The following is a 15141-nucleotide window of genomic DNA, read 5'->3' as shown; positions in this document are numbered from 1 at the left end:
CCTTAAGTCCCTTTGATCAAAGATACGATTATAAGAGTACGAAATGCTAAATGAACCTTCATACATTGATACTAGGCTGCTGCACGTATCTGTTTATTCACGACTGTTTCTTTTATCTTATGAATTAGATAGATGAAGTTTACTTTAGCCATACTTAATAACCGGTAGAAGTAGTTATAGTGTCCTATCTTTATTTTGTATAAACTATGTAAATATTTGTTGCACCATTCTTCAGAGACCATTTGTGTTTGCCCCTTTCTGTTAGCCTCAAAAGGATGTGTATATATATATTCTTATGCTCCAACAGGCAATTCCAGACATACTTAAAGCTCACTTCATGGTGTAGAAAATACATTTAACAATTACGTACTCCAAATCTAACTTACGAAAAGAGGCTGATCTGTAAAATATCATATCTATTAGAATGTGATTGCTGGTACAAGTTAACTCAAATTTGGGTTAACAAATGACTATGTGAAATTCATTTTGATTTGCTTCTCATAAGCTCATTTGCTAATTATTTTTTTCTTCTTCTTATTTTTTTGTACATGTACACTTGGGAGCACATTTGGAGTTGTGATACGACTATTCATCTGTCCAAATCAAATTTGTGCTCGCCTACATTATCGCTTGTGTCTAGCAGCCCCATCGCATCAGTAGTGTCTAGTGCCTCTTCTTTTCTTTATGAATTTATGTCCTTAAAATATACATAATTTTTGCTTCTAATTAACGTTACAGAATTACAACTTTATGTTTGATATTTGCTCTTGTTTACCGTGTTATGTAGAGGACATTATGCTATATTAGTGAGCTTATGTCATTTCCTCAATTAATGTCACACTTGTGGTGATGCCACACATAGAATGTTACGACTATTATTTGTTTTCAACCATCCGTTACTAACAACATTTGTTGCTATCTTTTACTCAGAATAAGAGTCCAGAATGTAGATTCTAAAGATTTTAAAAGTGCAGTTTTTTTTTAGCTTAAAAAGGGGGCAGATTTTGAGAGCCTTGAGGGGTAACAATTTGAACATTAAAATGCACATTTTGAGTGCAATAAAACACATCTTTCTTAAAGCTTCGTAAGTGTTTGGAATTTAGTACGTAGAAGTGTTTATATTTTTGTCACGACTCAAAAATGGACGTGATGGCACTCATCTTATTCCACCAAGACAAGTCAGCCTAAAACTCAACCCAATCATAATAAGATGCGGAAATTTTATAATCAATTCAAAAATATCCCCAAAAATCTGGTTGTCACGTGTACAAGCCTCTAAAGTATTACAATTGATTCAAAAGAAAACACTAGTCTCAAATGACCTTGTTCTAGAATAGAACAAGATCATAAATATGAGTAAGAAGGTCCGCTAAGATGATAAACAACTACCTCACAAATCTCCAAGAACCCTCGAAAGAAGAGAATGACAAGTAAAATCCAGGCTCGTAACCTACAAAAAAAATTGTAGAAGCAAGGGGTGAGTACCAAACCACACGGTACTCAGCAAGTAAACTTCTAAACACAAGCTAAGGGAATGAAATACGGGTACTCCTTACACACCAACCAAACCTCCACAATTACAACCTGCATAAAACCAACCCAACCTAACAGTTCACAATGTACATAACACCAAGCTCAATAGCAATCACTTTAACCAATTACATATCCTCAACAACAAACTCAATATTCATCAATCACAACTTCCATAAAAAAAAGGGCACTCACAATATCAGCAACACACAAGATCAAGTTCATCAAATAGAGGTAATCAAATATCAAGTACTTTCCAACTACCAATAAAACACAAAATCATCAAGAATGAAGGATGCCATGGGATGCAATGCAATATGACACCATGAAAGGATATGCCTCAGAACACTAAGTACTCTCTCAACCGTATATACATGATACTCCTCGAAAATACATCGAGAGTTCATGACCCATGGGGGACTCGCGAGGTCCATATACCGACACGGACGATCTCCACGTGTCTGTGCGGATGATCTCAACGCACTATCATAAATCAAACAAATTTCGCACGGACGATCTCCACGTGCCCAAATTATAATCTTAACATCTCACCATCCCCAGCACGGACGATCTCCACGTGCCCAAATTATAATCTTAACATCTCACCATCCCCAGCACGGACGATCTCCACGTGCCCAACTTATACTCAATCTCATGTCAATGTATGTGCAGAATATGATTTCAATAAAAGGGATGATGCATCTCAATCAAATATCAATATGATATGTAATCACCTCAGTTATCACCAGTATACGGTTCAATAAAGAACTCAATCACACATAATAAATCAAGTCAATAATATATCAGCTAATGCCCATATGCTTTGGCATTCTCGGATTACAATCCACATTCTATAGTAATAAACTTTTTCCTTTATAACATCGGTACTCGTACCATTGCCCATCACCAACAATTCTCAATACATCACACACAAACAATTAATCACATTGCCTTTTATTACCCCTTTTTCATTATTAGAAATAATCAATGTGGACAAGTTAACCCATCACCAAGTTCCATTACCCCCAAACACATATTACAAGGAAATACACGAATTTCATACACTTAACAAGAGTTTAGAAATCCATTTGCCTCAAATAATCAAGAATTCACTCTGGCACTTGAGCCTTCCACTTTCGTTGAGCTCCCAAATAAATGCAATCTATTCACATTAATAATCACGATAAGATTTCGAAAGTAACAACACTCATATTACTATAGGTCTAACCTAGACCCAAAAACTCACTCCATCTAAAATCAAGTTTATAACCTTGATACCAATAACATGTCAACTTTTTCAATTTTCTCCAAATTTCAAGTCTAGGATTAAGTTACAATTTCTCCATATATCATCAACCTAATGATATTCATATAATTCGGTAACCCAATATTTAGTTACCTATCTCAATATACTAAATATTTAATTTATAATATGATAATTAAAATAGAACAACTAACTGTGAAATTTACTGGTCACGCAAATTCATGGCAGAACCATGAAAAACACACGGAAAACCCAACACTTATCCATTCATGACAATGATTACATAATTTCACTATAACAATCACACCCACCTTGATTTTCAATTCAAATTTCCCTTCTGTTCAACCCCAACAATGTACTGACACTATTTTGTCTCTTTTCTTTTAAAAACAAACAATTTCCAACCATATCCCTTAACAATAACATCACCCTAAGATATATATATATATATATATACTAGTAAAGGCAGGCCGGGCGTTGCCCGGGCCCAACACGAGCATCTGTGGCGCAAATATGTATGACAGTCGGATCAGATGAGGGGCAGCTGATGGCTGACAATGATATTCAGGAGAACTATTAGGAGAAACAAACATTAGTGCAAAGGAAATTTAGTGAAGACAGAATCAAGCATTTGAATCAATGCGTAAATCTTTTCAGAGAATGAGCAGTCAGATCAGTTGCGCCTAGAATTATCAGCCGTATAAATAGCAAGGCCTAGTGTTTCACACGAAGAAAACCACTGACTTAAAGTCTTTGTGTCTTTTCCACTAACAATGAAAACAATATTCTTTGGATCCCTGCACAAGCTGTTTAAGATACTAATAACCTCTGCATTTGGACCCTTGCTGATAGAGTTTCTGACTGTCATTGTACCATCATAATCCAAAAGGATTGCCCGATGTTTGGTCCTTTTGTAAGCAGATACAATATGCTCAACTGACAGTTTCCCGAAGCTAGGATCCAAAGCAACCACACGGAATCCTAAGCCAAATCCAATACCCCAACACCTCCTTCTCACATGATCCCTACATGCTCTTTCAAGATGTTGCAAAAAGCTCTGAGCCCAATATGCCACATCATGAGTGCACACATATTTATAGTGCTTCTCATGCCGCATCTGCTTCTCTGCCTCGGAGACAATTAAAGCAGAATCCATAGCTACAGAAACAGCATCAATATTCCATGGATTGACCCTTATTGCACCATTGAGAGATGGAGAGCAACCAATAAACACAGAAACCACCAACATGCTCTTCTTTGATGCTGTGGGGTTCAAGCCCAAGGTAGCATCCAGCTTCTCCATTCCTTGCCGGCATATAACATATTCATAAGGTATTAGATTCATTCCATCCCTTACTGCAGTAACAAGACAGCACTCCGCGACAGCATAGAAAGCAATGCGCTCATAGAACTGAAGAGGCTTATCAACCAAGATAACTGGTTCATATCCAGTCCTTCCAAATTTCTGGTTTATTCTCTTTACAGTAGCATAAGTTTCAGCATGGACTTCCTGCACATCTTTCCCTCGGCCTCTGGCAGGATTTGCAATTTGAACCAACACCAATTTACCCCTCTGATCAGGATGTTGAGAGAGTAGGAGCTCAAAGGCAAAGTTTTGAACTTTGATACAGAACCAAAAAAAAAAACACAGAAATAAGTACTAACAGAAGTCTAGCCACCACCCTAGAGAACAAATCTGATGGCATATGCAAAAATCAGAGAGTAAAAGAGAAGGTTTTAAGGAATAATACTATAAAAAGCCAAAGTTCGAAGAAGGATTTACCTCAAAAGGGCAACCAAGAAACAGACCAGATACCCCACATGTTAAAAGCCTAGCAACAAATATTGAAATGCAACAAAATTATTCCTTCAAGTAACAAAAAATTGGTTAAAGAGTACACTTGCCAAGAGAAATGGAAACATTTACACCCCACCCTTATCAAGAAAATTGATGGTGATGAAGAAAATGCTATTACAAGTACTCAAGAGGTAAAAGAACATCATATAACACTTATAAAAGAAAGTCTAGAGGGGTAAATAAGAGGACTATTTTGAAGTTGAGGTAGAGCTCCATCTATAGCTTTATATGAGAAATGATTCACAGATCCTGTTTTGTACTTTAAATCAAAATCAGAAGGAAAATTGGAAGTTCTGCAATTATATGTGGTTAAACTTCAGTTATATAAAACTTCAAACACCGAGTTTCAAAATGAATGAACTTGTAAAATTTGCGTATAACAAATAATGATCTGAAAATAAGGCATCAGTACATGTACTTGGTCGATTTTTCTTTTGAGACCTGAGTTTTATCGAAGAGGTTAGCGTAAAAGCGACATTTTCAAACCAATGTAAAACACTTATAAAAGCTATTACTATATACTACTATGCAGGACCTCATATAAATAAGTAAACAACTGAGATACTGAAAAGTGAAGGAAAAGTACAAGCTATACCGAATCCTGTGAATGCATTCAAAGAGAATTTATTGACTCACAATGTGTGGAGGAGTGGTTAGATTTCTCAAATGGAAAATGTAGCCTCTTTCTTCAATTGCCTTGGCAGTGCAGTATGACTGTAGAGTAGACAAAACAAAGGTACCTCTGGCTTGACGTCGTTTCAACTTCAATTGCTTTAGCTGTTGATTGATATACAGGAGGCTCGAAAACAATCATCAAAGATAAAGCTATGTCATAGATATATCTAATACATGATAAAATCTATACCTAAACAAAAGGATGATAAAAATGTCTTACCTGTAGAAGTGTTTTGCCTGTAAGATACAAATGTATCAATTTGGTAATGAGTTGGCATTATCAAATAATGGCAGGAAGTAAAATATGGATGTTTCTTAGGTATTTCTTGCTATATGCACGTGTGAACCAAGAAATCTGTAATTATAAAATACACAACGATGATCAGTAATTTTGATTACCACTGGCTATCCTCATCTCTGTTGCAGAAGACTAAGAAGAAAGGAAGCAAGATGAATGTACGTGCAGTGTTTGCAAAGAGCAAAAAGGGGCAAAATATAGAGTATCTGAGGAGCAGAGTTTTCAAAGGTGATGCTCTCGCGAATAAAATCCTGTCTTACCACAAATGTAGTTCGACACCGACATGTATCAGTACCAATTAACCCTGCAATCTAATTATTAGATGCACAGAGTAGTATACATAATTACATATAAAGGAAAGATGACGCCGAAGCATGTTTAAAGCCTGTTGGTGAGTAAATGTGCAGAGGGAATATATAAGTTGAAACAAACACTACATGATTGATGGGGAAAGTTGTGATTGTGTAAGTGTATGGTGAAGGATTATTGATTTATGAATATGTGTTGCAGGAACGTAGACCTACAGAAACAGTGCAGCTGCAGGAGACTTTTGCAACTGGGAAATACAGGAAATGGAAAATAATACTTACTGGAAGGCCTGTCGAGGATTCGAGTTTCTTGAACTATCGGCCTCCGCACTGTAGAAGAGATTGACTATTCCTCTTAGTGTTGAACTAAAAATACAGAGCAATAACAAAGAGTATTCCCTTCGATCTGCCTTACATCATTGTGTAGATTAAGAGTTTTCAGAAAAGCTTCAGGTTCATCCTTTGTCTTGAGTAGTTAGAAGTCATTTCTGGAATTTGTTCTGTTGGTGAAATAACCTGTGAAATCAGATGGGCAAACCACTACATCAAGTGAAGTAGTTTGGCAAAGGGAAAATAGGAGGAAAAAGGAAAAGAAGCAAGAACAAACAGACAACATAACTTTGAAATTAAAATGAATCAGAGAAACAAGTTTTAGAGACACGTTGAAGTTGACAAAGGTTCTCCAGCTTACGATTCTTCAATTCTGGATGGTGAATCAGGTGGTGGTGCCAGTGAATGAGGCTTAGACCAGAACATGTTAAACTTGAGCTATTCAGATGGCCAAGTCAATTAATAGCATTTCATAACAAGAAATATGATATGAATTTGCATAACAAAATTCTCGACAAGTAACTATTCAAGAACTGCAGGCTAACATGCTTCAGTGAATCATCATTTTTTGATAGCAACAACAAATTACAATGGAAAGTTTGATGAAATTAACTATATGAAAGTCAATTTGTTACCTTACCTATGAGAAGGCTCTCTGAATAATTTCATCATACACTATATTATATGTTGAATGATGATCATTACTGTCTGCAGTAGGGGGACGAATTAGTATTTTGACACATTTTGAACTTTTTGCTCTTGATAAAGCCACATATAATTGACCATGTGAAAAAACAGGTTCTCGTAGGTAAATTCCAACAAAATCTAACGTTTGACCTTGTGCTTTATTTATAGTCATAGCAAAACACAATCGCACAGGAAACTGTGTCCTTTTAAATTGTACAGGAATTTTCTCATCTTGTGATGTCAGTAATGGAATTCTTGGAATAAATACATGTGTATTTTTGAAGTTACCACTTTCAATTTTAGCACTTATGACATGCGTTTTAAGGTCGCAACATGTTAATCGTGTGCCGTTACATAAACCTTCGGAAGGATTCAAATTTCGTAACAACATAACTGGGCAATTCTCTTTTAAAGTTAACTTATAAGGAGGTAAGCCAGGAGGGTGTAAAGTATGTAAAAAGTCTTCAAATTGGCTTTGATCATTTGGTTCAACAGTTTCATCTGTTGCGACATATGTTCTAGCTCTTTCTGGAAATTTTGTGATTAGCATATCATTTATTTCATTTACAAAATCACTTTTTGTTGTTAAAATAACACGAGAAGATATTGCAGATGAATCAGAAGAAAATGTACATAGATCAGGATATGTTACGTTAAATAAGGTATCTAAGGATTGTTCTTCAGTTGTAAAAGGAATAATAAGAGAATTAGGAATCTCAATTTTGTTTTCACACTGAGTTGTTTCTTTTCCATTTCCAATTCTAAGTAGATATTCACAAAAAGATGGATCTGTTCTTGCACGCATATTTTCAGATAGATGTAATTTCTCAAGATCATTCCAAATGTTGGAGTATAATATGCTTTGATGAATAAAATCTTCTTTTTTCCCGTTTCGCACTACTGGAAGAGTCTGTCTAAAGTCACCTCCAAATACAATAACTTTACCACCAAAAAGTGTCTTCACATCCATTATATCTCTCAAAAGTACATCAAGAGCTTCAATTATGTTTTTTTTTTGCCATAGATGCTTCATCCCATACAATTAATTTTGCATCTTTAATTAAACAAGCAAGTGGACTTTGTTTACTAACATTACAACAAAAATTATCATCTATGTCAATAGGCATTTTAAAACGCGAGTGAGCAGTTCGTCCTCCAGGAAGAACAGAAGCTGCTACTCCTGAAGTTGCAGTTGCTAAAGCTATGAATCCTTGAGATCGAACAGTTGCTAATAATGCCCGATATAAGTAAGTTTTACCTGTTCCTCCGGGACCATCAACGAAAAAAGCTCCTGCCTTCTTAGAAGATATTCTATCAATAATTGTATTGTACGATATAAGTTGTTCGGCATTTAATTTTTTTGGTAACAACAAGTCCTCTTCACTAACAATTATGTTTCTCTCAAAATGGATATCTTTTGTGTCCTTTGTAGTTTCAGAAGGTCTAATATTCTCTAAGACAAGGTTATACTCATTTATGTCATGCCCCATAGAATGTAAGACATCATTGATATGGTTTAAAACCTTATATCGAACCTTTTTTGGTTCAGTATTGGAGAAACTTTTGAGGTCCTCTGAAAGTGAATCCTCAAACATTTCCCATAATTCTTTTGGGTTAGAAGGATTGCAATATACTAATAATGTAGCAAATAAACGTCTTAAACTGTATGGCATTTGATAACTGACAGCCTCTAACATACATTCAATTAAATTATTGTTGCAATATAACAATCCTCTTTTTTCTGCAGATTCACGAAATGTGCTACAAGGTACTCCATCAACAGTGAGAAGATCTTTATATGATTTTGGTCCCCTTACATTCATTAACAATAGCCTGAGGTAATATCTTTCCCCTTCAGTTACGTGGCATGTCACAACACGTCCAATTACATCACGTTTTTTTCGACGTGTCCACATTTTATCTCTTGAAGACCATACAAAGTGTTGCGGAAATTCCTTGTATAATAATTTCATATTTAGAGCATGGTCATTTGTTCTATTCATAGAGAAAAATTCAGTTAACATAGTTTTTTTTTATCATGGGATTATTTAAGATTCTATTCACGCTTTCGGTGCTTTTAAAAGAAACAAATTGTTGTCCTTCTAAATGTAATTGAAGATGATACACAACTGGAGTCATTTCACTAATAGGAAAAGCAAATAAACGCCAGGCTGCTTCGGGTGGCGAAACCCATCTTGCAGATCAATATTCTTTTATTTCGTCTATTTCTGCATTGTCATGTAGAGAATATGCAATTTTATCATGTCCTTTGCAAATATATTTGTAAATATATTTCACAACTTTAATATCTGAACAAACTTCAACATTTAAATGACAATCAAATTTACAAAGCAAGTATGGGTTGTATGGGACAACCCACGAATTGTCCATATGATGTTTTCTTATGTATACAGTTTTTCCAGTATTACGTCTCTTATAAAGTGGATATGAATTCTTTCCCTTTGATGTATGTTCAACAAAGTCTTTTGGATATTGAAATTTACAGAAGCCCTTTTTTTTCCATACATGAATTTGTAGGATTTATATCACCACAAGGACCATGCATCATATGTTGAAGGACACGTGAATAAAGATATTGTTCATTAGAATCAGGTAATTCAGCACAAACAAATTTATCATATGATTCAGGTGTTAACAATTTATATTCATTAGTAAGAATTATAAGAAAATGAGCATGTGGAAGAACCCGTTTTTGAAATTCTATAGTATACATAAAAGCAACAACTTTTCCAAATATGTGTCTTTTTAAAATATCTACTTTTAGTTCTTCTACTTTCGCTCTAAATACACGTGAGACTAAATCAGGTCTATTTTGAGTTTCATCGATCGATAACAGATGTTGTTTTATTTCTGGCCAAGATGGATTGCACGTCATAGTGACAAAAAGATCATGTTTTCCAAAGTGTTGTACTAAGGCGATAGCATCCATATATCGATGCCGCATATCTCTTGGTCCACCTATGAAAGTAACCGGGAGGAATGTTTTTTTGCCAATTTTGGAAGCCTCTGTTTCACCAACTCGCAAAAAGTCAATAATTCCTTGTAATATATCTACTCGGAATAAGTCTTGATTAAGTGAGACAAAATCCAATCTTTGTGTCTCAACTTTTATGAAAACATCAACTATAAATTGTTGAAATAATCTACCACAATGCAATACTCCATTTTCATCATCTTCTCTTATCTGAATTTTGTAACAGTAATATTCACGACAAGAAACCATATCTCTTTTTCGTTTTCCTTTATTAAAGAGTTGAGCCTCCATATGAAGAACTCCATCAATAGAGCATATATTATTTACACTTGGTAATTCTTCATGTTCACAGTAAGGTTGATTTCGTCGAATAATTTTTTTTATACCACAATGCCATCCGTTTTGACCATATGGAAACAGTAACGGATACTGTAAAGGATCATAACAACCATAATAATAATTTACTAAGCGAGTGTTATTACTATGAGTGTATATACGAATATGCGGCACAGAATTAACTTCAGTTGAATCATGTTCAAGCCATATTCCAGCTACCTCAGATGCAGATGGTAAATTATAAACACGTTGATCTAAACCTGAATGACATTTAAGTGCGATACAGAAATCAGATATTGTTGGGATGTTCATCAAGGACTTTATAAAAATAGAATATGGGTTTTTTGAAAGTATAGTCATAAGTTTCTTTACTGTTGATTCGCTAATATGCGCTGAATAAGCCATTCTGTTAGCCAGTTCAGTTTCATTATCGTAAAAGTATAGTTGTAGGTTCTTTGGTTTTTCAGAGGAAAGTAAATCAGGTATAAAATGATACATTTGACCTTGCACTTGAAATGTATATATGCCATGGTATCTCTTAGCTAAAGCTTTGTCATAGGTTACGCCAAGCGAGGTGAATGCAAACATATTATTATATGTTCTAATGTAAGTTCGAAAGTGTATAGATTCTTCAGTATTTCCCATATATAAATCAGATAAGTCAGGAGGCAGTTGGTATGAAACTAACTTAATCGAGCCATTACCACAACAAAAGCCAGGTGATTCATATTGAAACCTTTTTGCATTGCAAAATTTACAGTTGGGAACATCTTTTAAACACACATAAGTAGATCGATTATCATTAATTTTTTTTATGGGTGTTTTTGCTCAACGTACAACCTGTATGTTATAAGTACGGTTAAAACTGAGGGTAGCCTAATATTCTAACAAAGTAACAGGAGAAATTATTTTTGCATAAAATGAATACTAACCTTTCTTTGTAGCAACTTTAGGAGTGAGATTTTGTTGTTCCGAACATGCGTTGGATATTGAGCCCGAGATATAAATGACCTCAGGAATGACATTTTGTTGCGCCTTACAAGTGTTGGATGTTGAGCCTAAGATATAAATGGGAAAATTTAGACATATATCTACAGTACAATGCATCTAAAAGCCTAAAAGGCAGAGATTAGAGGCTTACCTTTTTCAAATGCATAAAAAGGAGGGAAGAGTTGTTTTGCTTTGTTAGAAGAACATGTTGAAGTTCTAATTTGATTGGAGGCATTTTCTGGATGAAATGTAATAAACATTATCCATTAGATTAATATGTAATTAGCTAATTCTAATTTGATATTAGTAAAAATAAAGAGGCAGTAATTTTTCATTCCAACCTTGGATGTTAACAGAAGGAGGGTCTTTTAAAGTTTGTTCTTTTGTACGTGATAGTTTATTTGGTTGGTTGCAAGACATTTCTTCACAAGCTTTTCGCCGCAAAGTATCTGCATTTGAAATACTAAATTTGTTAAACAGTGTAGGCACACAACCAACAATACCAAATGATATAAAAATTTAGATTCCTGAAGAATCCTCAAAACATGTCTATTGAACAGTTAAATACATCGCAAATCTCCAAGTTAAAATCTCACATAGCACTCTTATGCAGGGCTGGCAGCTCATATCTCCAACAGGGCTTTGCAATTCAGATGCAATTGGTACTTCAAGGTTGCTCTAGACATCCATGATTATGTGCCTTTGATGGGCCTCAACGCAGCTCAAGTTACAGAGCAGCTAGCCGGCATTTTTTTCCTAGTACAATTATATTTTTTCTTTCTCCTTTAATGGAGGGTCAGTTCATTTCAGACTAAAGATGAGTAGGCTGTAGTCAGCCACACACAGAGGCATTCAACTGCCCCTAAATGGAACAAAAGGCAAAGTAGGTTTAAGGTATTTAACAAAATGATAACAACTCATCCTACAAGAATCATCTTGTGAATTACATGTTTCAAATGTAAATTTTTTTATTGGTTGTCATCACATTTCGTACTTGCAACAGGATCTATGTTTGTGTCCGCTTATGTTGTGTGCATGTTCTAAACCTCTATGGGATAAAAATTGTTGGAATGAAATAGAGAACGAAAAAGGTAAACAAGGTTCATAAATTTTTTTAAAAATAATTTTCTGCTTAGTGATCTGTTTCAGTTAATATTAGATATGAAGCGTATGTATTTTGCTAGCACCCAAGCTACAGAAATTAATCTATTTGATTTTTGCTCGCACCATTTTAGAAAGCCTTTTTTTATATAAATAAGATCAACCAAAATCTTCTCTTTGCTTAATTGCAAGCACGAAATAAACCCCCAAAAATTGTGGGACACAAACAAATTGAAAATACATTGCAAAATGAAATTAAACTATGCACAAGCCAGCGATGACTATAATATTTGCCGGATTATAGAAAGCGGAACATAAACAACTTACCTGAGCTAGTAGCCACCGAAGTAAAGCCGAAGTGAGGGCAGACGTTTGAAGACGAAGGTGTTTGTTAGATTCAGTGAAGAATGCAACTTGTAACTTCGCTAAAAAGCAGAGGGAATTGGAGAGAAAGAGGAGAGAATAGCAGTGGAGATGGAGGTGTGTGGCAGTGCTTCACATGGAAGAAGGCGATAAGGTTGAGGCAGCAGAAAGATAAACATGTGACGGTGAAATGTCGAAATTGCCCCTTGAGTTCCATGTTAATTTCAGGGAAGCACATGTGTCGACGCAGAGGCGTGTGCTATTCCCTCTTCTTATATACTCCCTCCGTCCCATTTTATATGATGTACTTTGATTTGGCACAAACTTTAAGAAAAATGGAAAGACTTTTAAAACTTGTGGTCCAAAATGAATGATAGAAATTTGTGTGGTTGTAAATCATTTCATTAAGGGTAAAAAAGACATTTTATAGGCAAATTGTTACTTAAAATAGAAATGTGTCATTCTTTTTGGGACTGACTAAAAAGGAAAGTAAGTCATATAAATTGGGACAGAGGGAGTAGTAAAAAATATATATATATAATTTTATAAAGAATCTTGATTAGAACTAACCTGAATCACTCGAATTTTCCTGCTTCTTTGTTTTCTGTCGCACGTCTAGGTTGGTTTTTCTTCCACCTCTTTCTTTTTGTTCTTTAAACTAATCTATCTATATATAATAGGAGAAGAAAAAATGACACATGTCAGCACCACAAATTTTCAGAATTTTAAATTATAAATAATTAAATATTATATAACTAATTAAATAATCTAAATTCAAAATTTGAAATAAAAATACACATGTCAAATAAAGATCAATTGGTTATGTATCTCCACTTCAAATCACGTTAAATAGATTTTTTTTAAAATTGAATCTAGGATAGATTTACTATTTTTTTTTTAAAAACTAACTTATACTACCTTTTTTTTAAAAAAAAATGCACTTATATAAACACGGACAAATATCGTCAATTTACATAAACACTGACAAATGTCAGAACACAAAAAAATCTATATTTTATTTTTAAAAAAATTGAATTTATAAATTTGTAAATATTGATTTTCTTTTTAAAACAATTTAATCTAGGAAATTTTAAATATTTCAAAAAATATCCAATTTATAAAATTTATATCTATATATTTATATCTCTCTCTATATATATCTATCTATATATAATAGGAGAAATAAAAAATGTCATGTGTCAGCACCACAAATATTCAACAATTTTAATATATATATAATAGGAGAAGTAAAAAATGTCACGTGCCAACACCACAAATATTCAACAAATTTAAAATTCAAAAAATAATTTTAATTTCTTAAGTTTGTATCTAATTGACAAAAAAAATTCTATTAAAATATATTTTTTTCAAAATTAAAAATTTACAGTTTCTAAAATCAATTAAATATTTATTTAAATTTGAAATTAACGTGCAAACAAAAAATGAATCGTCACTTGGTATTAGTTACCTTTTTTAAAATTAAAATTTACAGTTATTTTTTAAGATAAGAACAGATTTCAATAGTTGCCAAGTGGCAAATTAATAAGGCGCCAACCTATGAAATTTAAAAAAGTACTTAGATTTTTTTTAAGGTGTACATGGTCCAATTTCATTAAACATTTTGCAAAGTATCAGTTTCCCTTTTGGACTTTGGTATTATCCATTCAGATCAATTTCACATATTTTTTAAGGAAAAAGTCCATCTACATTTTGCAGGAAATTGGAGTTGAAAGAGACGGCAATTGCAATTTGGCAACATAATTTAAAGGTGAAAGTTCTACGATCAATCTTATTTATTTTAGCACAAAAGATTTTGTAGTGAATTGTAAAAAAAAATGTGTTTTTACGAATGGAAACTTACTGGCTCATCTCTATTTATGATTCAATTGTGATGATAAACTATTCAAATTAATTTATTTCACTGAATTATAAGGTTGGTAGCCAACAATGTTATGTTCTTTTCAAGGCATGATGATTTTTATGAGCATAAAAGAAAGTTTTTCCATATGCTATCATTATAACAAAAATAGCGTTTAACTATATTAAATATGCACATTAACAAAAAGTGGTAAAGTTCTATCAATATTAGTTAATTGTCATAAAATTTAATATTTTATATTTTTATAGGCTTTAGAAACATATACCAATTGTCTCTAAAAAAAAGAATATATTTAATAGTCATTAATTAAGTGTCGCTATAGATCATTATTGGTTTAATGTACTTGATGGTATATATATTTATGTTTTTAAGGCTTTATTTATTTGATATTTTTTATTTTAAGATAGACCATCATTTTGAATACTTTAATGTACCGAGTTTGGATACCCAAGGTTAAATGCTTATTTACTCCAATATTGATTTATTGTTCTTCAGTCGAAATTGCAATGCATTCTCTTTTGATATGA

General features: G+C 33.5%; 2 protein-coding genes across 2 annotated transcripts; both read right to left on the bottom strand.

Moving 5' to 3' along the window:
* Window positions 1-3467: 3467 nt before the first annotated feature.
* On the bottom strand, window positions 3468-5605 carry LOC125825160 (alpha,alpha-trehalose-phosphate synthase [UDP-forming] 5-like). Its single transcript, XM_049504496.1, has 2 exons — window positions 5548-5605; window positions 3468-4414 (listed from the first exon to the last, which is right to left on the bottom strand). The coding sequence occupies exons 1-2, from the start codon at window positions 5603-5605 to the stop codon at window positions 3468-3470; spliced, it is 1005 nt and encodes a 334-aa protein (XP_049360453.1).
* Window positions 5606-6903: 1298 nt separating this feature from the next.
* Window positions 6904-7920, bottom strand: LOC125825159 (uncharacterized). The gene has a single exon (XM_049504495.1). The coding sequence runs from the start codon at window positions 7918-7920 to the stop codon at window positions 6904-6906; it is 1017 nt and encodes a 338-aa protein (XP_049360452.1).
* Between the last annotated feature and the right edge of the window lie 7221 nt (window positions 7921-15141).

This window comes from Solanum verrucosum, unplaced genomic scaffold (assembly GCF_900185275.1).
Source record: "Solanum verrucosum unplaced genomic scaffold, falcon-dt-bn FXZP01000113.1, whole genome shotgun sequence".
Taxonomy (NCBI): Eukaryota; Viridiplantae; Streptophyta; class Magnoliopsida; order Solanales; family Solanaceae; genus Solanum; species Solanum verrucosum.
The sequence above is the reverse complement of the archived record's forward strand: the minus strand, read 5'-3'. Positions and strand labels throughout refer to the sequence as shown.

Coding starts and splice junctions, on each gene's coding strand:
- LOC125825160 (XM_049504496.1), bottom strand. CDS start 5,605: ATGCCAACTCATTACCAAATTGATACATTTGTATCTTACAGGCAAAAC. Junction 4,415..5,547: donor CAGGCAAAACACTTCTACAG/GTAAGACATTTT, acceptor TCTGTATCAAAG/TTCAAAACTTTGCCTTTGAG.
- LOC125825159 (XM_049504495.1), bottom strand. CDS start 7,920: ATGGATGTGAAGACACTTTTTGGTGGTAAAGTTATTGTATTTGGAGGT.